The sequence below is a fragment of the Larus michahellis genome, chromosome 19 (genome assembly GCF_964199755.1).
Source record: "Larus michahellis chromosome 19, bLarMic1.1, whole genome shotgun sequence".
NCBI lineage: Eukaryota > Metazoa > Chordata > Aves > Charadriiformes > Laridae > Larus > Larus michahellis.
The window spans coordinates 8,522,671-8,547,085 of NC_133914.1; the positions used below are offsets into that span (position 1 = coordinate 8,522,671).

Sequence of the window (24,415 nt, forward strand, 5' to 3'; positions counted from 1 at the left end):
GGCCGCGGCCCCCAAGGGGGCGGGAGGGGGCGTGCAGCCGCCGGAGGGCGGCTCGGGCTGGGGAGAAGCCGCCGCCCTGAGGCCGCGCGGGGTCCCGGCGCTGCCGGGCCGGGCCGGACGCCCAAACGTGGAGGCCTCGAGGCCGACTTCGCAGTCTCTTTGCCCGCGTGCTGTGGCCCTCGCTGTTCCTACAGACAACGGTTGGCCTGAATTCACAAATTCTTATTTTTTTCTGAGGCATATTCTAGGGGAGCCCTCGGTTACGTGCCTGGCCTCGCAGAGCTCTTTAGCGGGTCTCTGTCCTGCAAAGCCTCCCCAGCGCCTCCATTAGATCCCTTCAGCAAGCTGAAACAATGCATGTCCAGTTCACTTCGTGCCACCAGACAAATTTACCTACGCATTGATCTCTTCCGGAGCTTCCCAGCCTACGTGTCTAATCCAGACACAAAGTGGCAGGACCTGTTCATGACCCAAGAAATGGGAGAAGCCCTGTGGCCACAGCAGTCCTGCGTGGAAATAAGTATGTCCACAGCTTGACTCATGGAGGCCCTTGAAACGTCCCAAAATTGCTAAAAAGGAGCAGTCATCGTACTATTTCCATAAAGCGTTCAAATTTTAGTCCTGCCTCCTTTCCAAGGCCTGGGCTGGACTTTTGTCCACCATGTCCTCTCACGAGCTTCTACTTACACCACCAGAAAAAGCTGTCGAGGCAGGGAATGGGAAGCAGGAGCCATCAGCCTTTGGGCAGGACACTGTTGATCGGTGCCCACCAGCCCCACGGACACCAGCATGGAGTGTACTGCCAGAGATGGTCTGCTCTAGGTTCCCTTGCCTTGAATATTTGAACATTATTAGCTAAAGGTAACAGAAAACAAAAGCCCACTTATCTTGCCTCTCTCCTCAAAACTGGTCGTTAATCAGAAGGGAGGTGTGGCTCATCCTAGTAGACATGCCTTGTTATCAAGCTGGTTTGTCCTGGCTGGTCATGTGGTTGTGTAGACTCTGCAGGAGGATTTAGATACCTGGGAAGGCAGCAGCTGCCCAGAAAGATTTAGGTGTGATTTCAACCATTCTCAGAACAAAGTAAGCAACTAGAAGCCATAGAAGGTCTGCAACGTGTAGCTGATGCATTCCAGATGTCTGCACCGTAGTATGGGCAAAGGCAGAAGGTCAACAGCACACACTGACAAACGATGCCAGTGCTGGTAAGCGTCTGGAACCAACTCTGAACCGTTGTTCAGAGGAGTTAGATGACAAAATCCATCTGGAGAACTGCAGAGATTAACTCCAAACAGTGACAGGGAAGAAAAGAAAGTAACAGGCAATTGCCATAACATCTTCACCTGTAAGCCTAAGTACTTGAAGTATTTCATGCTTCCACAGGAATTGGCATTTCTTTCATTATCCCACTTTACTCTCCTTTTGTTTGTGTTTAGCCAAATTTCTGAAATAGCTGCACAATTCATGTTTTAGTATAAGTTTTAACTAATGGGTGACACAAATGGTTTTCTCAGAGCACATTTGACATGTTTTCCATAGGTTTACACCAACCAACATCTCAAACTGAAAACTTGACACATTTATTTACTCTTCTGAATTCATAGATTCAAGTTAATCCTTTTAAGGGCCATTTATTAAATGCAGTTAACACGACAAATATAGGCTCCCCATATTTGTAAAACTGTCTCCGAAGTCCTTATCTACATTTTAGCTTCATATTTGCTAGGGTATAAACACAATTAGAATAAGGCATAGAAAGAGCTTCCAGCAACATCTTACACCTTGTTGCACCTGAGACACCTTCATGCCCATCATCTTATAAGGCATTTTTCCCTATGACCAGAAAAGCAAATTTAAGCTAACAGTAAAGTCTCTGAGAATAATCTGACATCTGAAACAATGAGAATTTGCTGCGATGACTTCTCTCTTTGCACAGAGCTGTACTGCAGATATAAAACCTGATTTTTATATGAGGTATGTGCATTCAGTCTGGTCCAAAACATTTGTACAGCACATACAAGCTTACATTTAACTTTCATCTTTATTTCAACAAAAGTAAATTTAATTCCACCCTTCATCAGAAAAATCTGAGATAATCAATGCAGAAGCCATTTCTGCAATTAATCCCTTTGTCCTTCACTAACCTATATGAACAAACTGTTCTTGGGCTATTTATATCAGAACAATGACGAGGAATGTTTTCTAGCTATTCCAGCACGGCCATTTCATCTGGATTCATATTAATGGAAAACCCACCATGGACTGGAAGACAAACCCCCTCAGAATGAAAGTTTGGCTCTGATACACTGTCTGAGCAACTGGACACTTCCATATACACAAAAAATTTACGCAAAGGAAACAGAAATGGAGGAACTGAGGTGTGGAAAAGCTGTTAACCATTCCATCCACAGGCAAAGAAGAGAGAACAGAGAATTAGTAACCTTCTCTAACGTGTGGGTCCTGTTCTGATTCTCCGTAACATCCTTCCACACCCTCAGCAGCACAGTGGAGAAAAGGAGGAGCCTAATCCCACTGTAATGCTACTAAGTACCGACTAGTGCTCGTTTTCAAGGAAGCCACGCCAGAACCAGGACACCATGGCACATTTCCTCACCTGGAATTCATCCTTCTTCCCACGCTTCAGAGAAAGGAGGTTTTATTAAGTAGCAGTTTCAATTACGACAGACATGAATCCAGGAGAGAGGCCTGTACTTGCATTCAGCTTTTTAAAACACAAAACAGTGACTGGCGAGTACAAGTATTGTTACAGAAGAAATCAAGTCACTCAAACCCTCTTCATTGTGAAAAGGGTTGAGACTGGGATGGTTCACAGAATGCTGAGAATGGGAAAAGGATCAAAAGCAACATTCAAGGCATAGACAAACTGAAGAAATAGGTGCTTTGAAGTCTATACTTTTGGTTTCCTCCCTTCACAAGTCTATACTATGATATGGAGATAAAAGTCAGTGTGTGGGGGGGGAAGGTCTTCACCCAATACTTTTCCTAAATTAAATTCCACAATTTTGTTTTTGTTAAAAAAAGTAATTTATAATTTAATACCTGTTCAGGATTCTCAGATCTGTGGTGCTGTTAACATTGCACTTAATTAACATTATGCATTTTCAAAAAGAAATTAAAAAGCAGCTCTGAACTTTGCTTCTGAGATGGAAGCACCGTCTCTGAACCAACAATGATTCCTGTCACTCTTGCTTTGCATCTTTCAACGCCTGAAGTCTTTCTAAAAGGGGTGGATGGGAGTAATGCCACATCGAAAAGATCCAGTCAGAAACAGGGAATCCTAAATTATCTTTGTTTAGCTTGATCAAAGCAGAATATAGGTCTTTAGCCTTCCCAAGTTCCTTGGCAAATGCATCTGCTTGAAACTCAAATCGTCGACTTAATACAGTCAAACAAAATGAGAGAACCTGTGGAGAGAAATATATCAAAAATTATTTTACAATTCAGCTATCTGAAAGTTCCTCACAGTATCAGTACACACTACTGTATGTTCCTTCCCGCATGCCAAACATCACTGTGGCTGCAGAATGATCTCACTAAGGTTTATCCAGGTCACACCTGAAACCAGGAGTCCCAGCATGGAACACTAAGCCTACTTATTAAAATGGTATACCAGAGAGAGCCCCTCAAAACTTCAAACCTTCCCCCTCAGTCAAAATAAAATCATTATTTAAATAGGATGATACTTCATCATCTATGTCTTGAAAACAATTTACCTCATTGTAAGGTGAAAAAATGAACTGGAAAATAATCATCAATCCGATCAGGGTAGGCTGGGTGTCATAGAAACCAAATGCAGCAAAGAGTTCTTTTCGACCAATTAACACAGCAAACAAGAAGAAGCAGAGGAAAGAATTCATCTAGAGAAAGGAAATAACATTCTTGATTCAGATGAGTTTTTCATCTAAGTCTAAAACACAGCCTATTCATATTACAGATTTGCATAGACACACCACTGAAAAACACCCAAATAGATTATTTAGAACTAATACACAAAGAGGAACAAACAGCTGGCCTTTACCTGCTTTCTGTAAATGCATGCAGTACAGAAACACTTGTTACTTTCTGTCAGTGAGCTAAAAAATAAAGTCTGAGTAGTGAAGGAAGATAAAAAGGCAAGAAGGCTCGGTTAGTGAGGAGGGAGTACAGAGTAGAATCCATCTCCTTGAATTAAGCATAGGTTCTAAAAATTTTAAAACCAAACATGTGTCTATGCTGTGTCATACTTCTATGCCTGGAAACAATCCACACTTCCATCTAAGCCACTGCATGACTGCGTACAAGCACTGTGCTTGCCTGGCTTTTCAGAGGCAAGAGGCAGGGCCATGCCTTACCACTTTCTCTAGAGAAGGCGATTAGTACCTTTTCAATCCATTCAAGCGGCTGCCTGGTCTTTTTAGAGTAATGTGGAAGGGGCCAGAGTATTGTTTGTTATCGAAACACTCAGGACAGAAAAAAGAGGGATGGCTGTGACAGTAATCATCAGAAAAAGTAGAAGATATTGCAGAAGAATTTGTGAAAATTTCTGGAAGTGAAGGTAAAATCTACCTATTACAGCAAAATAATAGTATCTAGAAAGTGGATCCAAAGGCAAAAGTTACATGAGTTAGCAGAGTGGCATCATAATAGTTGCTAGTTAGTAGGGATCAACACTGAAGTCAGAAGTTGGGAGGTAATTAATTGCCTTAAAGCAGAAAGTGAGAAAGACCTCACTGAAGTGTTCGGTTACATGGATAAGAAAAAGCCAGTGTGGAAACAGAAAAATATTTTCTTAAACAGAAGCTTGATAGTGATGTTTACGGCCTGAAAAGCTTGTGAATAGCCTTAGAAAAAGAACAGAACAGCATTCCTGGAATGACACATTAATCTCAAGAAAGACACGATAGAGTTACAGAAGGTGCATAGGAGGGCAACCCGAAAAAGGCTGGGAATTGGAGAAAAGAAGGGTGAGTCCTACCTGGAACAAGATAGATCTACACCAAAGCATAGAGTAGGCTGCTGATAGTAATTTAACAGAAGGCACATAGCTGTGCCTTGCAAATAAAAGAATTTGAAGTAGGAGGTTTGGGGGAGGAAGGCCTTTTTATTGAGCAATGCCCAGAGGCATGTGCATGAGTCAGCAGACCACCAGGCTCCTTTTCTTCAAAGGCAGGCTGGGCAATCTCTACAGACTGCTTCAGTGTTCACCCCCATTTGGGCACGCACAAAGAACGGCACAATATTTACCAATTGATTATTTACCAATAATCAATGCACAAGGTATGAGAATACAATATAAATAAGTAAGAACACCCTCCTGTGTCAGATTTCATAATCCTCAGTCACATTGCTTCTCAACCCTCCAAGGAACAAGACTGACAGAAACTCTGAAGACACATAATAAATTTCTCAGAGATAATGGCAAAGACCTAAAAAAAAAATGCAGGCTGGGAGACAGGACACATCCAATGCTATCCCTAGCACAGGGATGGAAACGGACTTTCAGAGAAGGCCCTGAGATTCAAACAGACAAGGAAGAAGTGTTACAGAGCAAGAGAAATGTGTCCCAACTTCAGAAGGCAGCTGAGATGAATTAAAATGACAGCAGACACGCTTTCTTAGGTGCTTTCCACTAACCAGATGGAGCAAGGAGTGGACAGAAAGGCTAGTGCATATTCACTTTAGATACAGCAAAGAAAAAAAACCCACCAACCCAACTTTCTGTCGCAGAGCAGAGTATATTGTGTGAATGTACACTTATAGATCTGGAAGCAGGCATTTGGGAACAGCTGTAATTACAGAATGCTCTAGGAAAACCACCAGTTTATCATAACTTACCTGGCTGATGATGATATTTTTGACAGTGTGACCTAGTTTCCAGTGACCCAGTTCATGACCAAGTACAGCCAGAACTTCTTCATTTTTACATCCTTGTTTCTTATTCTGAGGGAATAACAAAGCACAGGTAATGTGCAGCTGCACATCAACAGAAAGGACAATGAAAGGCCATCATCCTGTTCTTGACTAGGGCGGGGGAAGATGCACGCGTGGAATCTGTATGTGTGTGCTATGTGCCTGCTTCTTGCACCAAAATTCTTGCACGTAGCAAACGGCACACAAATGACACACTGATAGTCAAAAGCGTTTAATTGAAAGGGAAGCTTCAGTGTGGCAGTCCCAAGAGAAGGAACACAAGCTAAAAAACTGAACGCATTTCCTTATTCAAACAATTACAAGGAAGACCTATTTTTTACATGCAGGGAAACAAAGTTTTGCTAAAGCCCCTGTGGATTTCTGTGCTCTCTGGTGCTTTCTGCACCGCTCAGCCTCAGAAATTCCAATTAGCAGCTCAGGGATACTTTGGTGTTGAAATCATTAGCTTTTGGATTTTAGCATCCCACTCAGGACCTTTAAAATATATTCAGAAAACACAGGGGAATATCTCAACAAGAAGTTAATGTAAATAACATGATGAAAAACAAAGATGAACTCACTTTGGTTTTAGACTTTGTCTCTTCATTCTCACCATCTTCTCCTTCTGCTGGCTCTTTGTTCAATGCAGAATAATCTTCCAGGAGAGTGTCAAAGAGTACTATCCGCTTATTCTTGAAGAATCCATAGAAATAAGCATTGCTATGAGAAGAACGCTTAGAACCTGATGGGGAAAATTTACATTAAAGACTATGATTTGAATAATCCCATGCACTGATGACTATGCAATATTACACAGAACAGGTTCTTCCAAAGGAATTCTCAAAGTCCCCAAGTGAACGGTAGACAAACTCAAGCAAATGAGTTTGCAGGTTGAAGCATATTTTAAAATAATCTCAGTAATGATGATCTCATTTACGGACTCCAGTAGGGAAATAATTTTTTTTCATCTGTAACCTGTAATCACTAAAATTACTAAAACTGGAAGAGCAGTAGTTTGAATATCCAAAAGAAAAGCAATTTGTACTGCAATTTCAAGTTCAGAGTGGAAAAAACAGTCTGCATAGAACATCATCTGCCCTGCTGGCAAAGGATCCGTGACGAATACGTTTAGAATTCTTTCAGTGTGTGAGCAAAAATGATTCGAAACAGGTAAGGATGAAGAGGAAGAGATGGATTATAGGTATCAGGCAGAACTTCAGAATTATTTTTGTTTGAAATAGGTAATGTTTTACAGTTACTTTTACCTACATCAGGTGAATCATGGACTGTTTCTACCAGCAATATACTTGGGGCCAAGAAACTTGTCTCTTTCCATGCAACATGGACTGTTTCAGTTGATTAAAAAGATGTCTAGCTCAAAGCAGCTGTTAAAACTTTGCCTTTTGTTGCCTACGGACAGGAGCTGTTGCAACATCAGGACTGAAAGCGGTCTCTGAGAGAAGGGGTGGATTGCTCTGGTTTTTGCAGCAAAAGATCAGATACTTGAAGTTGAAGGCATCTGCCTTTAACTCTCACTATAAATGTATGAACTGCATCAACTCCTTCAGACCAAAACATCAATTGTTCCATTGCAAGCCAACCCATGATATGGTCATGATAACCTTCAGCACCAAACGAAAGCAGATCAACAGAGGAAGAGGCCCGTCAGAGTATGAAGCCTCAGCATGCAGTCCCTTCTCAGTGAAGAAATCTGAACAGCCGCAGGGTAGCAATGTTCCCTTTCATCTGCCTATTATAAAAAAATTCATCCTCCACTAAGTGTTGGTAGAGAAGGAACCTTTGTAGTCTGCCTGCTACAGAACAAACCCTGAAATTAAGGGACTTCATTGCACATGTTACTAAAAAGTTAGCTCTGGAGTGGGAAGAGCCAAGACAGAGCTCAGAAAAACACTGGCAAAAAGATATTCACACATCCAGTCCCCCGTGTCAGAAGGCAATGGTGCTGGCTCAACACTCTTAAGGATGCCAGGGAAGGAAAGGGTGGTCTGGCAGCCTCCCTCCACTGCAGATTTCTGCCACTAAATGCAGATATGCCGAAGAAGCCAGTGCAGCAGTACACTACGCAGGTGCCAGAGTGCCAGCGTGCCAGCAACTGGCTGATAGGACTTTCACCACGGTTAAAAGCTAGGGTACAGCCAGCAATGCACATTTGGCAAGCAATACCTATTTGGCAAGGGTCTGTAGTGATTCTCAAGCCTGTAAAGCTTCAGCTTCACTAGGAAAGAGAGGAGTTTCTTGGGTGCCAAGTGTATCAATAGTAGTAGTCCCTGGCTACGCTGAGGCAGAGAACTGGCTGGATTTGGCCAACCCAAAGTTCTGAAAGCCACAACTTCCAGGCTGGGTAAAGCCTTTATCACCCTCTCTTACAGTAAAATTCGACCACTTCATCTCTTCATACCATATCATACTGCTTTCACCAAGGCAATAAAAACACCTCTGATCCTCACAGGTGGGGCAGAAAACAAAAACAAAATTTGTGAAAGTCCCTGAAATCAAGTTCAGAAGGGAGCAAAATGAGTAACAGTGGAACTGTCAAACAGTCAAGTACTCCACGAACACAGAAGTGGAGAGGAAGTGACATGGCAGCTGGCATGCTCCATTTTATATTCCATGACCTAAGAAAAGAGGATGAGAAATTCATTACTAGGAAGTGAAAAAATTACAGTCTGAAGTAGAAGGTATGAGTGCATCCAGCCACACCATACAAAACCGTCCATGTGAACACTCTAAGGAGCAATAGGTGTTTTTAACTTTCATAACTTTTTAAACTATTTCACCAAGGACTTTGAGACAATTAATACTAAACTTGAGACCAGAAAAGATAAAAAAAACCCTTTTCCCTCTGGTTTAAAGTTCTAAAATTGGAATCTCGATTGCTGCTTCCATTTCTGACTGTGGTTTGTACTGCCATTCCACAGAGCCAAGACAATGCTTCCAACGAGATGGAGAGTTAAGGCTGTAACATTCAGCTTCACCTTTCTGACCCCAAGGCAGAAAAAGGAAAATGGTACAGACTTTGAGAGGTATTACAATAGCTGAGGAGTATAAGCAACTGCCCTGCTACAGCACCCACAATCAAAGCTAAAAATCCACAAATTCAAAAATATTAAGTCTTTTTATTAAAAAAATCTCACCTTCAACAACATACACCTTGGTCAATGGGAAGTCAATGTTCTTTGCCATTGTTTCAATTTGTTGCTTGAGCTCTCCCTCAGGAAGCGGAATGAATTTGTCAAACAAAGGTGCAATATAGTCTGCATAGATTGTAACAAGCACCTGCAAACACATACAGATATTAAAAACAAGGCATACAAATGTGTGTTTAGTACCAAAGGTGGAGCATGAGTAAGTACAAAAAGAGGGCACAATTTCAAAAAAAACACTTCGTAAAGCAGAGTCCTGTATGAAGTGCCATCTGTAGCAAGGCTCTCTACAGGTCACCCCATCTGGGGAGACAACTGCTCAGTGTGTTGACAGTCAGCAATTCAACTGCCAGATGGGGGTAGGGGCAGGTTAATCTACAGTCTGCAGTGCTCAGCAGAATTAGTGCACACAGCGCTTTTGCTAGGAGGGTTCATCAAATCGCAGAAGGCAAAGCCACAATGGCAGCTGGGAGCACTGGTCTTATCAGCGACAGGCTGTGACCGTCACCCACTTCACCGACACTGGAAAGCTCTGAAGTGTTTCATAACGAGCAGCAGAGCCGACTGAACCAGGAGACAGTCCCACTTCTTCAAATTCCTGCTAACTTACAAAGCCATGGTCTAAAACAGGCAAGAAATTTCATGTCCCTCATTTTCTTCCCCTTCTCCCAGCTGTATGCAGGGCTAAGGAACTGCCTGATGCCTGGTCCGCATCGATTAACAGCCATGTCCCAAAAATCACTACAATGCACCTGCATCTCTTCAAACTGGCAGCAGATGGAGCCCAGATGAGAAAGCCAGGACTGGAATGTCACTGTGATGGGAAGGAAAGCTGAACTCCCTTCCCTCATGCTCTAGACCTTCACAAAGTGATTTTTATTTATTTATTTTAAAGAAAAGGACTGGAGAAAAGTTTAAATACTGGTTAGCAAAAAAAGAACAGGACATGAGAGGCAAACAGACATCAACATTCACTTCAAAGTTATCTTGAGAGGGTTTTTTCCACTGAAAACAAGTATCTTGACTTTTGAAAGTATGTACACTGTAGAAACAGTCCAATGAAATCTATAACTAGGGAAACTGACTTTTCCAAAGTCATAGCAAGTGAGGGCATCAATATGAAACACCACTAGAAAATAAAAGTTATTTTCATTACTGTAACTGTTAAGACAAGGGTTTAAAATTCTCCAGATATTTTGCAGGAAGTGCAGGAGGGTATTTTACAGAGCAGAAATCAGCTGTCTAAGTCCAGACAACTGTGGACTAATTTTAAGTTTCTTCTCTGATCTTTGTGTAATCCCTTGATATCAGCAGGTATAACAGACTGGTAGAAGGATGCAACTCTGTGATTACGAAGTTATGGAATGTAATTACAACTGGAATTTTTCCCTAAACTAAAAGGGTAAACCTAGCACCTCTTAAGGTTATTTTGCATGTCAAAGATTGTTCAAGCGCACACATAAAGGCCTCACACCATGATTAACGCCCTGTAAAGCGGCAGTGACACTGCAAGACACCTGAAAAAGACCAATTGTATGGGCATGCACTTCATGCTCAGGGAAAAAAGCCTGAGAGAGTGGGAATAAAAAAATAAAAAGAGTGGGCCACTTGGTCTTGCTGTATTATCTTTCAGTACAGAAGTTGGTAACTCCGACAGGACAACCCCTGTTTTATCGGTTTCTAAAGGAACTGTAAAATCTCAGGGAAAAAAATCTACATGGACAGCTCAACTGGCAGGGGCAGGCAAAGCAAAGATAAAATAATATTTTGTGCTAAGAAAGTGACCAAGAAAGAAATGCGGTATCAGCTGAGTAAGTTCTGGTTCTCACCTTCAAACTTGGTGTTAGTTACTGCTCACCTACATCTCTGCTTTCTACTAACCTTGCTTGATAAGGACTATAACATAGACATTCAGAAAGTTTCTCATACAGCATTTTTTACAATATCTATTTTAAAGAAAATGGATTTAGAAAATTTTAAAGAATAAAAGCAGTCAATGACTGGTATAAAGGAAGCTAAGCAAAAAAATTTTCACTTTCGGTGTACAAACGAGGGCAGGCCATTTCAGAAAATCCTGTATCTTCTTTCAATCCTGGAGCTACCGGTTCTTTTAAAATTTTCACTTAATAGTTCTATGAAAAAGCAAGTCTTTAAAGCCTTTAAGACTAAAGATTTAAAACATAAACTGGGTATCCCATGAGGAACTAACATCTTCCCAATTTTGCAAATAATATGGCTACACTAGAATAACCTGTAAGTACGGACTGTGTCATGCAGGTTGGCAGAGCAGTAGCTCAAATGCTGAATTATTATTATTTAGGAGTGTCCTGCTGATCAAAGCTTGAAAGAAAAAGAAAAATTCTTTAAGAAGTACTGATCAGAGTCTGCACAAATCTTTCTTTGGCAGTCATTTCAATATACGTGAACTGACCTTTGAGACCTAACACTACAATTTTTCAGAATACATTAAGAGATAAAAAAAGGAAAGATGCCAGAGCATAAGGACACCTGGACTACAGGAGGCAGGTGCCAGCACCACAACACAACAGGAAACACTGTATAATTAAGCCAACAAACAAAAAAAAGCTTGAAAGAACTCAAAGTAGTAATTGTAAGCTGGACCTACCACCTAAATGGGGCACTTCTGCTACTATACTGTCGTCACCGAGTTCCTCAGAAACACATCACTGGTAACGGCCCTAGGCCAGAATCAGTGGCCATACGGAAATGCACTAATCCACGCGGGTTTTATTTCAGTTACATGTTAGCATCAATGAAGCAAAAATACAAGTAAGCAAGAAATACAGTTCACGTGAGATCTGTACCCCATAAAAACAGGATTATGAAAAGACTTTGCGGTCATGATTTAAACTGAGCCACAATTCCTTTCATGTTGCCATGTCTGAGAAAGTCAATGCAGCTATGGGATATGTGGGTGGGAAATCGGGTTTTCCTGCGTTAATTGCAGTGTCCTCCCATGTAGCATTATGATCACATTTTTCTAAAGTGTGACCAGACAATGCCTGTGCTTTAGAAAGGAAGCTGACAAATTGAAAGTCCAAGAAAGCTATAAATGCGACCTGAATCTAGAAGCAGTGGGGAGAAGGAAAATTTAAAAAAAAAAAAAAAACCAAAACAAAAAGCAACACCTGCTTAAGTCATGAGAGAGAAGTTTAGGAAAGAAAAAATATGATTTCCTACACAGGAAATTTTCTTGGTGATGCACTCCAGTTCAACCAGAAAGTCCGAACTTGACACAAGAACTGGGACCAATTGACTGAAATTTATTGTTAGCTAACGTGGCAGGCTTTATTACGTTACTGTAATGTAATAATTCTTTTACTTGTTAAGGTGCTCTTTTAATCTAGAAATGAATGAATATATACAACCATATTTCTGTAATTTCTTCCTCGGGTGACCAATGGTTAGTATATTGAGCAAAAAACAGTAGAACACTATGTTGAAATAGGAAAAAAAAAATACAGACCCCAGAGCTTACAGTAGCAATAGAAAACATCAAATCCTTATGATGTACACAAAAAGATCCTTTTAACGTAAGCCCTAAAAATGTCAGTTACCAATTCAGTGTATAAAACCAGCAATATCTGAACCAGAACTGGAAAATTGCTTCTTGTCTCAATACAAAGCAATGCAATTGAGAGTTGGTGTTTGATAACCTGTAAGAAAAGCCCAATGGAAACATTACTGACCAAAGCACATTCTGCCGTGTCTTGCCAAACTGCTGGTAGTTGTCCTTGTGCCCTTTCTATATTTAAGAAAATATCACCTATCACCACATACTGCTGTACTTGCAGTATCTATTCCAAAACTTTTTGAATGTTTATTTTTCAATTGATGACGACACTCCAGTACTAAATAGATAAAAATATAAGATATCACATTAACATGGACAATTAAAATGAACTATTATTCCTGAACAAGTACACCGAAAGTAAGACACACTGTTGAAGTTTGTAAACACTAAAATTCACAGGAGATTTAGATTTTTCTCCATTTCCTTTCAGTTATGTTTTTAAACCTCATCACACTGAAGCATGCAAGTAAGCTAGCATTTGGAAGAAACCCAAATGTAGTCTCATACTCACCAAGGAAACAACTAACGTGAAGAGCCAGGCGTAGATGAAGAAGTAGTCTCCCCCTATTTTAATAATGTAAAGCAGAAGGGATGTCACTGGCAACAGAATACACTGAGTCACGATAAACTTCTTGATAGCATCCTTAAAAAAAAATCCCAGAGTCTGTAAAGAAAAGATATCAGTGCTGGTGAGGGGAAAAAGTGGTTGTTAGAAGTTACACGTATGTTTTCAGAAGAACAAGTGCTAGAGAGCTATATGGAGTAGAAAAAGAGTTCTGAGTTGGTCACAAGCTCAAGGCTCACGACTAACGACAACAATCTTCATATTTGTTTCCCAAAGACTGAAGCAGGAGCCACCACTGGCACAGTATCCAAACATCGGGGCCGTGGCAGGGCGGAACCAAACAAGCCCTGCAGTTTCCGGGAATACATTCAGATGCAAAACTGTGCAGTGAGAATTTTCATAGTTGGGCTTTCCTGGAAAGAAAATAGCATGCCACTAAATAATTGACATGAACCAAAATAATACAGGATGTGTCAGGATCTATGCACTTCTGTTTTAAAGGTGATTGAGAGAGGGTGCAAACTGAATCACTGCATTTACAGCTTTTTTTTTCAGGTCTAGCTCAGTCTTCCTGCCTCCATAGAAACTGGAAGCTGAAACTGGCAAATACCAGAGCATCTCTACCCTTATTAAAATGTGCCCGTAAGAAAACCAAACTTGCTAGTAGACTTGGAACAGAAAGTGCTGTAGACAACACTAGCTGGGTCCGAAAGCAGAAAACAAGTCTTATGCTCCGGCATAAAATGGCTAATAATATGTAATTGAGGTTCCTCTCCCAAAAGGAAAATCTGAACCCATGAGAAACTGATACTGAAATGGGTTAAACCAAGTTGGTGAGAGAAATTAAGAAAGCCAGGGCTGATATCAAGTGAGTTCCTAACAGAAGTACAAATGAAGAGCTGCATTCTCTAATTTACTAAAGGCTGATACAAGAAATCAATAAGCGAAACAAAATGAGATTTTGTCTCATCTGTTCAGTGTCCAGGAATCAGAACTGCCCCTGTCAAGCAGTGATCCAGACTTCTTAGGAAGGGCATATGAAGGGCAAAGAATAGTCCATCCGAAAATGAACAGCCGAGGTGTTCTTTGTTCCACGGCTAGAAGACATGCTTGCCTTTGCTCAGAGGCATGGGCTCAAGCAGAGACATTCTGGTGCAGCACGGGCACTCCTGCAACAGTCACAAACTGTCACTGCTCTTATTTTTATGCAATGCAAGTAGAAATGTTCCTAAAACTAATGATCTTTGGCACAGATATGGACATACCAAACCTGCTGAAGACATTAGGTCAATATAATAATACCTGTTGATTGAAGCCATGTTTCTCTTCTATGACAAATGTGTTATATAAACTCCACGGGAGACCGGTCACTGCACTGAAGAGTGTTGCAAGCAGCAGAAATACCAATGACTGGACAATCTAAGAAAAAATTTAAAAATAAAAAAAATAAAAATCTGATATTTACTGACCTGTAGTAACATTAATATTCAGGGTGTTAAAAATGGATTTTATGTCGGGGGTTAGAAGATGAAGCTAGATAAATTCACAGAAATAACGTGTTTGTGATGATTACATTACTGATCACTGGAATACCTTACTATGTTAAAGAAAGAAAAAGTACATATACCCATGAAACAGATTTAAACAAAAACTAAGGATTCAGGACAAGAATTTGTATAGATGCCTCATCCACAGCACAAAGACAACATAAGCAATAGCCTCAAATTTCTTACCCTCTCACTGTGCAGGAAGATCACATCCAGGATTAGTAAAAAGACAACACCCAAACAAAAAGCCACAAAAACCTAACCCACCACCTTGTTTGACTCAAGTGGCTTTGACACTTGGATGTTTTTAACACACAAGGCTATTTTAATCAGTGAGCTAATTTAAAAGGCACAGTTACCAGATCTCAGACTCGCCCAATCGTTGTGTTCACCAGAAAATATCTGGGTTTTTTACTATATTGTACCTGTAGCTAAATCTCACTTTAAGTAAATGCAAGCTTAAAAATAAAAATTATTATAACATTATAGTTCATGGACCAGTCACTTTCACTAAAATTTAAAGTCCGCTTACCTCATATTCTGGTCCAAACCCAGCATGACCAGAGATCTGACCAGCCAGATTCCAGAGAAAAGGAATTCCTCCACAGAGGAGAATCATCTTGAAAAGAAAAACATAGACCACAGAGGCAATATGAAACAGAATGTCATCTTATTCTACTAAAATTTCAGCATGATAAAGACCTTTTAAGGGTGAATGAGAAAAGTTTTATAACAAGGCTGCCTGTCCCCCTCTGATCTTAGCAGTGCATAAAGAAAGCCTGGAACATTTGGCAATGGTTCATTTTTGCTTTACAGAAACAGAGATCAGGTCAGGCTTTTTTTACTAGCATATTTCGAAGCCTATTTACTGTAGACTTTGCTACTATATTGGCTCAGACACAAGGTGTATTTTTAGAAGACCTTAAAACTCATTTGCCCTATGGCTGTATAACACTATTTCTAGGAGAGGTACGCCAGATTCAGCAACTTGACTGCACAGGGACAGTCTCTCCTGCATTCCCTACTGAGAAAAAGGCATTCAGAATAAAGCCGCAATTTCACTTTCAGTATTAGTGCTGCTTCAACCATTTTAAGAAAGCATCATGCTCTCCTCCTTGTGCCTGCCTCGCAATGCCTTCTGCCATACAGGTTGCCGAGGAACAGGGAGTGAACTACTCGGGACACACCATCATCAAAATGCTTGAGACAGAGCTGCTGAAGCAAGTGGTAGCTGCAGTTCAAGGCAGGGGCTGGTAGTGTTTGATGAACAGCTTGACTTCCAAATGTTTCACATTTACTTTCTTACCAAGTGATGCATCACTGTATTTATAAAGATCAGGTTTCAAGTAGGCAGCCTTCCAGAACGGACAGTAACAGGGCTTTCTTTACTTATTTATTTTTAAAAAGCTTACTCATAACCTAACTATTAGGGTGCATTTTGAGTGTCAGCAGGAGGTGGAAAGGACAAAAGCAAGCTTGTTTCTGCTTTGCAGGCTACTTGTTAAGCTTCAGGGCTGGAAATCCCAGAAGTACCAATCCCTGAACAAAGACAGCTATTAGCATGATGTTGACACTACTTACAAGTTAAAAGGAAACCCACATAATTAATGTCTGAAATAAATCAAAGCATGCTAGTAATTCTAACACAGCATCTCCCCTTCAATTAACTCGCTAGGTTAATGAATCATACTTCTACCTACTAGAAGCAAAATGTTGCAAAACTGTCATCCAATTTCATCAACTTTGGCCACAACAGCCTCTTTCCAGTGCAGGCAGTTCCCAAAGCCAACGAAGGATACAGTTTACACCCTAAGGAAGTCGCAAACCCAGACAGCAGAGGCCACCTCACTTTATCTCTGCTGGAACCTGATAATCCCAGGACAGATTCCGAGAAACGGAGAGACACAGCTCAATATAACAGAAAGGAGCAATAACTCATCATCACATACATGTGGAGAAGAACATACCCTACACATCAGCGGTATCAGCTTGATTGTAGAACAGAATCATAGAATCGTTTACGTTGGAAAAGACCCTTAAAATCATCAAGTCCAACCGGTAATCCAGCCCTGCCAAGCCCACCACTAAGCCATGCCCCTCAGCACCACATCTACATGTCTTCTAAATACCTCCAGGGGTGGCGACTCCACCACTTCTCTGGGCAGCCTGTTCCAATGTTTGATAACCCTTTCAGCGAAGAATTTTTTCCTAACATCCAACCTAAACCTCCCCTGGTACAACTTGAGGCCATTTCCTCTCATCTTACCACCTGTTGCTTGGGAGAAGGGACCGACCCCCCCTCACTACTCCCTCCTTTCAGGGAGCTGCAGAGAGTGAGAAGGTCTCCCCTCAGCCTCCTCTTCTCCAGGCTGAACACCCCCAGCTCCCTCAGCCGCTCCCCACCAGACTTGTGCTCCAGACACCTCACCAGCTCCGTTGCCCTTCTCTGGACACGCTCCAGCACCTCAATGTCTTTTTTGTGGTGAGGGGCCCAAAACTGGACACAGCACTCAAGGTGGGGCCTCACCAGTGCCCAGTAGAGGGGGACAGTCACTGCCCCAGCCCTGCTGGCCACACTGTTCCTGACACAGGCCAGAATGCTGTTGGCCTTGGCCACCTGGGCACACTGCTGGCTCATATTCAGCTGCCGTTGACCAACACCCCCAGGTCCTTTTCTGCCGGGCAGCTCTCCAGACACTGCCCCAGCCTGTAGCGTTCATGGGGTTGTTGTGACCCAAGTGCAGGACCCGGCCCTTGGCCTTGTTGAACCTCATATAACAACTCTCCTTGGGAATGGGGAACGTATGAAGAAGCTGTGAAATCTAACAAGCAATAATGGGCTTAGTTACAACCATACTATTACTGCAGCCTTCAGACCAGAGGTATTTTCCCTATTAGAAAATACGCTGCAGCTATGAACAGCATGGAGGGCTGTATGCAGGACAAGGTTTGTACGTTATCTCTTTTTTTTTTTATTTTATTAGGTTGATCACAGTAAGTGGAACAGGCAGGCAGGTTTTTTTGGAAACACAAGCTCTTCAAGTCTGAAGTGAAACCAGCAGACTTCAGTACAATTGAGAACAAGTTCTCAAAATCTAAGAAGGTGCGTATCAAGTCGAGGGGTGTTAGCAGCAACAGACAGAAGATCAGAGTGAGCTCGAATCTCTGCTAAAAGTGAGGTCAGTGTCTCTGCTAAATCTGTGGTACACAGCTGGAAGTTCTTAATGTTTCACAAGCTATTATCTCAAAAAATGATCACCCTAGTTCTCTATCCTTACCAGTTGGACTACTCCAAAGGTAATGACTGACTACTTTATCACTCAAAGTGCTCCAGCTGCTAACTAGTTCAGCTCTGAACTTTATTCCAAACTTATATTATCTTTTCAGTGTGTAGTTGACATTACTGACCAGAAGAGGCTTTATATGCCTCCAAGAGTCTATTTTTTTAGACCAGTTAGCACTTTCCCAGCTGCACTATTATCTGTTTTTTTTCTCTGATGTTTAAAACATATAAAAAAAAAAGATGTTTTCCAACCCAATTTTCCAAGAAAACATCTTGTCCTGGGATGACAATGGATTTGTGGGATGTAGGGTGTGGAATTTACATTCAAGTGTAATTTTCCCTTTCCAGGAACAAAATAATCAGAGAAACCTGAGGGTGTGCTCTCCTAAGGAGAGGGGAAGATAAGAAGCATGTTAACAAGGAACACGATTTTAAAGGACAAGAATTCTAAACACAAGGGCGGCAGAGAGGACTAGCTGTGGAAATCTTCAGCTTCAAAGCTCACAGCTGGCTACGATATATTTCCCTTACATCATTCCAAATGGGACCCGAGTGTTCAACCACAAAGACAAATGTTGTGACTTTAACATAAAATTCATTAAGGAAACTCTACAAACATGTACTCTTTCAAAAGTCCATGGCAATGCTGCAAAGAAGGAAGTACCCAGCCAATGCCCAGCGCCAAGAGAAGTAATGTAAAACAATCTGCAGCACTCAATGAAGAAACCCTGCTGCAGGGGTGACCGGGTATCAGGGATACTATACGGTTGTAGATTATTTAGCTCTAGCTAAGCAAAACTTATATTAATGGAGCCATAAGGAAGAAATGATATGTAGGAGCCACTGGACTTGTAAGCATTACGTTGCTTCCACAAAGCTCTGCAACCTCTGTAGCAAATCTGCGAACGCACGCAAAGCTTGGACATCTAATAGCTCGCAGGCCCATTAGCAACGCTCCTGGGACAGCTCGCTCACAATCCCAGACTCAAGAAGCTCTGGGATACAGAATCCCAAGACCAGAACCCATCAAGCCCAAATAGGAACACTAAGTTCTTGTTCAGAAGATGAAAACGACTGATGATACTAGTGAGATATGGGCATGCAGTATCTCAGCTGACTGCTCTGAGACCTGCTTATTTGAGCTAGTGCTCAATTAATTACCTGGCAGCTTTAACTCGCATATTCCATGTTTTTTTCCTTGGCTTTTGTTCATCAGTATCACTGCAACACAAAAAGCCAAGCACCGCAATCAATTCGAAAACAGCAGCAGCAGTTTGAGACACAACTGTTTCCCAGCTGTGTATCACCATCACAGCTGAAACAGCGGAATAACATACAAGCTGAGATGCTTGACGTAGTAACTGGTTTTGACTGCTGCTTAGGAAGCACCAGCATAGTCTGGCTTTTGTGGCTCAGTTGTGGAAGACAGCTGGATGCAGTAATTTCTTTAACAGATCCATCACCTGCCAAAATCACTGTGGACCTGTTATTACAGTAACAGGGACAGAACAGAAAGAAAAGGTCATGAGAGAAAGCAATGGCTGTGCTTTTCCTACAGAGGCACCATCACAGAATGGTTTGGGTCAGAAGGGACCTTTAAAGATCATCTGGTGCAACCCCCCTCCCCTGGGCAGAGACATCTTTCACTGGACCAGGCTGGTCAGAGCCCCATCAACCTGGCCTTGACCACTTCCAATGATGGGGCACCCACAACTTCTCTGGACAACTTGTTCCAGTGTCTCACCACCTTCATCATCAAAATTTTCTTCCTTTTATCCAAGCTAAACCTACCCTCCTTCAGTTTGAAACAGTTGCCCCTTGTCCTGTCACTACAGTCCGCAGTAAACAGTCTCCCTCCATCTTTTTTATAAGCCTCCTTTAAGTATTGAAAGGCCACAAGAAGGTCTCCTCAGAGCCTTCTCTTCTCCAGGCTAACAACCCCAACTCTCTGTGTCTTTCTTCACGGGAAAGGTGCTCCAGCCCTCTGACCGTTTTTGTGGCTCTGCTCTGGACCTGCTCCATAGGTCCACGTCTTTCTTACACTGGAGACACCAGAACTGGATGCAGTACTTGAGGTGGGGTCTCACCAGAGCGGAGTAGAGAAAGACTTGGGGGTACTGGTGGATGAAAAATTGTATATGAGCTGGCAACGCGTCCTTGCAGCCCAGAAATCCAACCAATCCAACCATATTCTGGGCTGCATAACAAGAATTGTGGCCAGCAGATGGAGGGAGATGATTCAAAAGGAAGACCTGGGGAATCATAGGCCAGTCAGTCTCACCTCTGTGCCTGGCACGATCATGGAGCAGATCCTCCTGGAATCTCTGCTAAGGCACATGGAAAGTAAGGAGCTGATCGGTGACGCCAACATGGCTTCACCAAAGGCAAATCGTTCCTGACAAATTTGGTGATCTTCTACGATGGGGTTACAGTATCGGTGGACAAGGCAAGAGCAACAGACATCATCTGACTGTATTTGTGCAAAGTGTTTGACACTGTCCTCCATGACATCCTGGTCTCTAAATTGGAGAGACATGGGTTTGATGGACGGACCACTCAGTGGGTAAGGAACTGGCTGGATGTCCATACTCAGTGGGTTGCAATCAACACTCAATGTCCAAGTGGAAACCCGTGATGAGTGGTGTTCCTCAGGGGTCAGTACTGGGACCAGTGCTGTTTAACATCTTTGTTGGCAACATGGACAGTGGAATTGAGTGCACCTTCATCAGGTTTGCCGATGACACCACACTGTGTGGAGCAGTTGACACACTGGAGGGAAGGGATGCCATCCAGAGGGACTAGGTTGCCCAGAGCAACATCCCTTTCCATCCATGACATCCCTTTCCTCTTGTATATCAATTGCACCACTGAGCTTGGTGTCACCTGCAAACTTGCCAAGGATACATTTAGTTCCACCACTATGCTGTTGATGAAGACATTAAATAGTACTCATCCAAGTGTCGACCCTTGAGGAACACCACTGGTTTCCACTTGGACATGGATGGATGCAGCCATCCAGCCGGTTCTTCACCCATCTAACAGTCCATCCGTCAAGCCCATCTCTCTCCAATTTAGCGGCTAGAATGTTGTGGGTGACCATAACAATAGTAAGCCTGGGTGAAGATAAGCGCAGACTGGTGATACGGCAGGGCACTAAATTCAGTGGCAAAAGAGGCTCATTCCAGTCCTATATATTTCCCTTAAAAACAACAAGGGAAGCTGTTTTGGCTAAAGCTCTTGAAATCAAGATAAAGCTTCAGAACCTTTTGACTTGTTATGCTTGCTAGGTGGTACCATCTCACCCTGTCCACTAATCCACTGTTGGAGGATAGCTTCATTTTTCAAATGAAATACTGCCTCCCAAGTCAGTCAAAAACATAGACAAGATTCAAATACCCAGAAAAATTGTCTTGAGCTCTACTCAGCGTACCAAAAAAAACAAGAAGAAGAATATAACAGCTATATACTGACACATGTATAAAAACATTTTTACCGTGCGTAGAAAATGAAACTATGTACAGGTTAGGCTGCACAAAAGAGATCAGGAAATGCAAAAGTTAAGAGAGGTCACGATTCTTAAGTACTGATTTTGTATCACAGTTATACAGTTACACAACTTACACTATTTTACAATACTATTTTCATCATCTTTTATAATTGACGTTTTTTGCTTCTTTAAGTTCATCATTTTGCAATGCCAGGCATTTCAGGATTCCTTTTTCACCCAGCTGTACTACTGATGAGCACTGCATTTCAGGAGTAAGTCAGAAAAGGTTTCTCTTCAGACTGTTTGTATATCACACATGTAAATACTTTGTTCTAACTCAATGGCTCTGTTTTTTCACATATGTGAACATTATTTTGCCCAGCTTATTTGTTCTTACACTTGGGAAGTATCTACTGGTACTCCTCCTCTTCTCACACACTCTTCTTTCTACCTTCTACTTAAATTTTATCTAAAAATGAAAGTAGATGCATCCCTCCAAACACAAAAAGGTCTGTATTTGTAACAACTTAAAATAATTCTAATGTTGCTTAATTATTTGGCAGTGGAAACCACAATAGGTCAGCTGTGACACTAAGACATACTAATATAATATACGTTGTAGTTGTGCATATGCCTCAGCACTGCATAGAGAAATTATGTGCTGAGTAATTCCTTCTTTTTATATGGCAGATACAGCCACAAACAAGAAACACAGAATCCTAGACCTTCCAAATTTCAGTGTTTGATGCAAGACACCAGAATGCCAACAGTGCAGCTGCACAGGATCACCAAGAATCAACGTATTTCACAGTTTAAGTACATTAAAAGTGTCACATGAATGCTAGAACAACTAAGGTACTTACAGTGCCCTCAACCTCTGAATACAGGCCTGACCAAAAGCTGAAAGTACTTTTGTCCAGCTGATACAGGCGAGACTTTTCAAATGTTTCTGAGTCCATGATCTGTCCTAATTCCCGTGGTACGTGTGTTGTTGTTCTATATACCCGTCTCTGAAAAATTGAAAAAGAAGATAACTAAGATTTAAAAGTAACACATAACATCATCCCGTGGACCACCACAGAGTTTAAAAAAACAAAAACAACCAACAAAATAACAAATATTCCTGAATTTGTTTTCTGTCAAGTTCCAAACATAAAACTGAAGCATAGTTATTATGTGATAACCAGAAACTGAGTTGCCTAGTTAATTTATTTCCAATATAGTTATTATACAAAGACCACACACACGCATTTTTCCACAGGATATGACTTACTGCACCACAATAACGACTAAGCAGAGTTTGAAACTAAACACCAGATCCTCCTGTGGAAACCACGCAACTTCACCAGAAAACATATCTATGATGTGGCTGCATAAACGAGGAGCTATTTCATTTTCAGTAGAGCACTCACCACTTTAAAATTTTTAAAGACTAAAAGTCCTTATTCCATATGCTGCCTTATCTTGTGCCAGTGTGTTTACCCCTTCCCAAAAGAAAAGCTCCTACCCTTTGTCACTTCAAAATACATTGTTCCTCTGACCGGAGCATCGGGGGGCTCACAGACAGCCCAGGTTGATCCCATGGCTCACAAGAGCACGCAGCATTGCTTTCTGCCCTCCCTGCAGCGTTGTCCCCAGTTTGGCTGGGATGAAGTTAATTTTTTCATCACGGTCTGCACGGTGGCATGCTTTGCATTTGTGGCCAAGCAGTGTTGATAACACACCAGTGTTCTGGCTGCTGCTAAAGTGTGTCAAGGCTTTTTCTCTCTGTCTTCCCCAGCAGGGAGGCTGAGGGTGGACAAGAGGCTGGAAGGCGACACAGCCGGGACAGCTCTCCTGAGATGACCAAAGGGATATCCCATGCCGTATAATACTATACTCAGCAGTAAAAACTGAAGTACAGGAAGAAGAAAGGGAGGGAGGGGAGAGGGTTTGACTTCCAAGGTGGCTGTTACTTGGAGACTGGCCAGGCACTGGCCTGTGTGTGGGAGGTGGCGAGTGATCGTCTTTGCAGCGCTTGTGGGCGTTTCTTTCCCCTCTTTCCTTCACTTATTAAACTGCCTTTATTTCGGCCCATGGGTTTTCTCATTTTTGCTCTTCCTGCTGTCTCACCTGCCCTGGGGGAGGAGGATGGAGCTGCTGGGTGGGTGCTGACTGACGTGAGGACGAGCGTCCCCCCCACCCCGCCCACGCCAGGGCTGCCAACCCGAGGAAGAGGCGCCAGCCCACCCAGAATCATCCGCGCTCCAGAGCCGGGCAAGCGCCAGCAGACGCAGGCACGGAGCGGGGCTGGGCTGACAGCTCTGCCCTCCGGGACGCGGGGTGCGCCGCAGGCCCTCTCTCCTCTCCGGCCGCCCTCACGGCCTGCCGGCGGCAAACCGCTTCCACCTGCAGGCCGCGGGCGAGCAGGGCTGACACAGCGTCCGGCCCCGCTGCCTCAGCCGGGGCAGGCCCAGGTCCCCCCGGGCAGGGGACAGACTGAGCCGGCCCCCGCACCGCTCGGCCCCGGCGCTCCGCGCCCGGCCCGCCACCCCCACGTGAGGCTGGGCCCGCCACAGCCCTTCGTCCCGCCTGTCCCCGCCGAGCCCCCGCCGACCTGCCGGTGCGCCAGGAAGGCCTCCCAGAGGTAGACGGCCCAGGAGAAAAGCAGTACGGAGCAGAAGATGCGCTTCTCGGCCGGTAGCTCAGACCACAACTCGCCGGGCAGCGCCATGACCCCGCGCCGCTCCCGCGGTTCCTCCAGCCGCCCGCGCAGCGGCGCCGCCTGGCGCCCGGAGGAGCCGCGGAGGGGCGGGGCCGGCCGGGCTCTGAGGCGGCGGCGGAGACGCGGCGCCGGCGGCAGGAGCCCCGCCGCGGAGAGGGCA

General features: G+C 43.0%; 1 protein-coding gene across 1 annotated transcript; it reads right to left on the reverse strand.

The window, feature by feature from the left end:
- Nucleotides 1-1,558: 1,558 nt before the first annotated feature.
- Nucleotides 1,559-24,400, reverse strand: ZMPSTE24 (zinc metallopeptidase STE24). The gene is made up of 10 exons (XM_074563066.1): nt 24,148-24,400; nt 22,415-22,561; nt 15,314-15,400; nt 14,537-14,653; nt 13,181-13,333; nt 9,066-9,207; nt 6,492-6,652; nt 5,836-5,940; nt 3,735-3,878; nt 1,559-3,425 (listed from the first exon to the last, which is right to left on the reverse strand). The coding sequence occupies exons 1-10, from the start codon at nt 24,262-24,264 to the stop codon at nt 3,201-3,203; spliced, it is 1,398 nt and encodes a 465-aa protein (XP_074419167.1). The 5' UTR covers nt 24,265-24,400; the 3' UTR covers nt 1,559-3,200.
- Between the last annotated feature and the right edge of the window lie 15 nt (nt 24,401-24,415).

Coding starts and splice junctions, on each gene's coding strand:
- ZMPSTE24 (XM_074563066.1), bottom strand. CDS start 24,264: ATGGCGCTGCCCGGCGAGTTGTGGTCTGAGCTACCGGCCGAGAAGCGC. Junction 5,941..6,491: donor AGACAAAGTCTAAAACCAAA/GTGAGTTCATCT, acceptor TTATTCCCTCAG/AATAAGAAACAAGGATGTAA. Junction 3,879..5,835: donor AAAATATCATCATCAGCCAG/GTAAGTTATGAT, acceptor TCCTTTCTCTAG/ATGAATTCTTTCCTCTGCTT.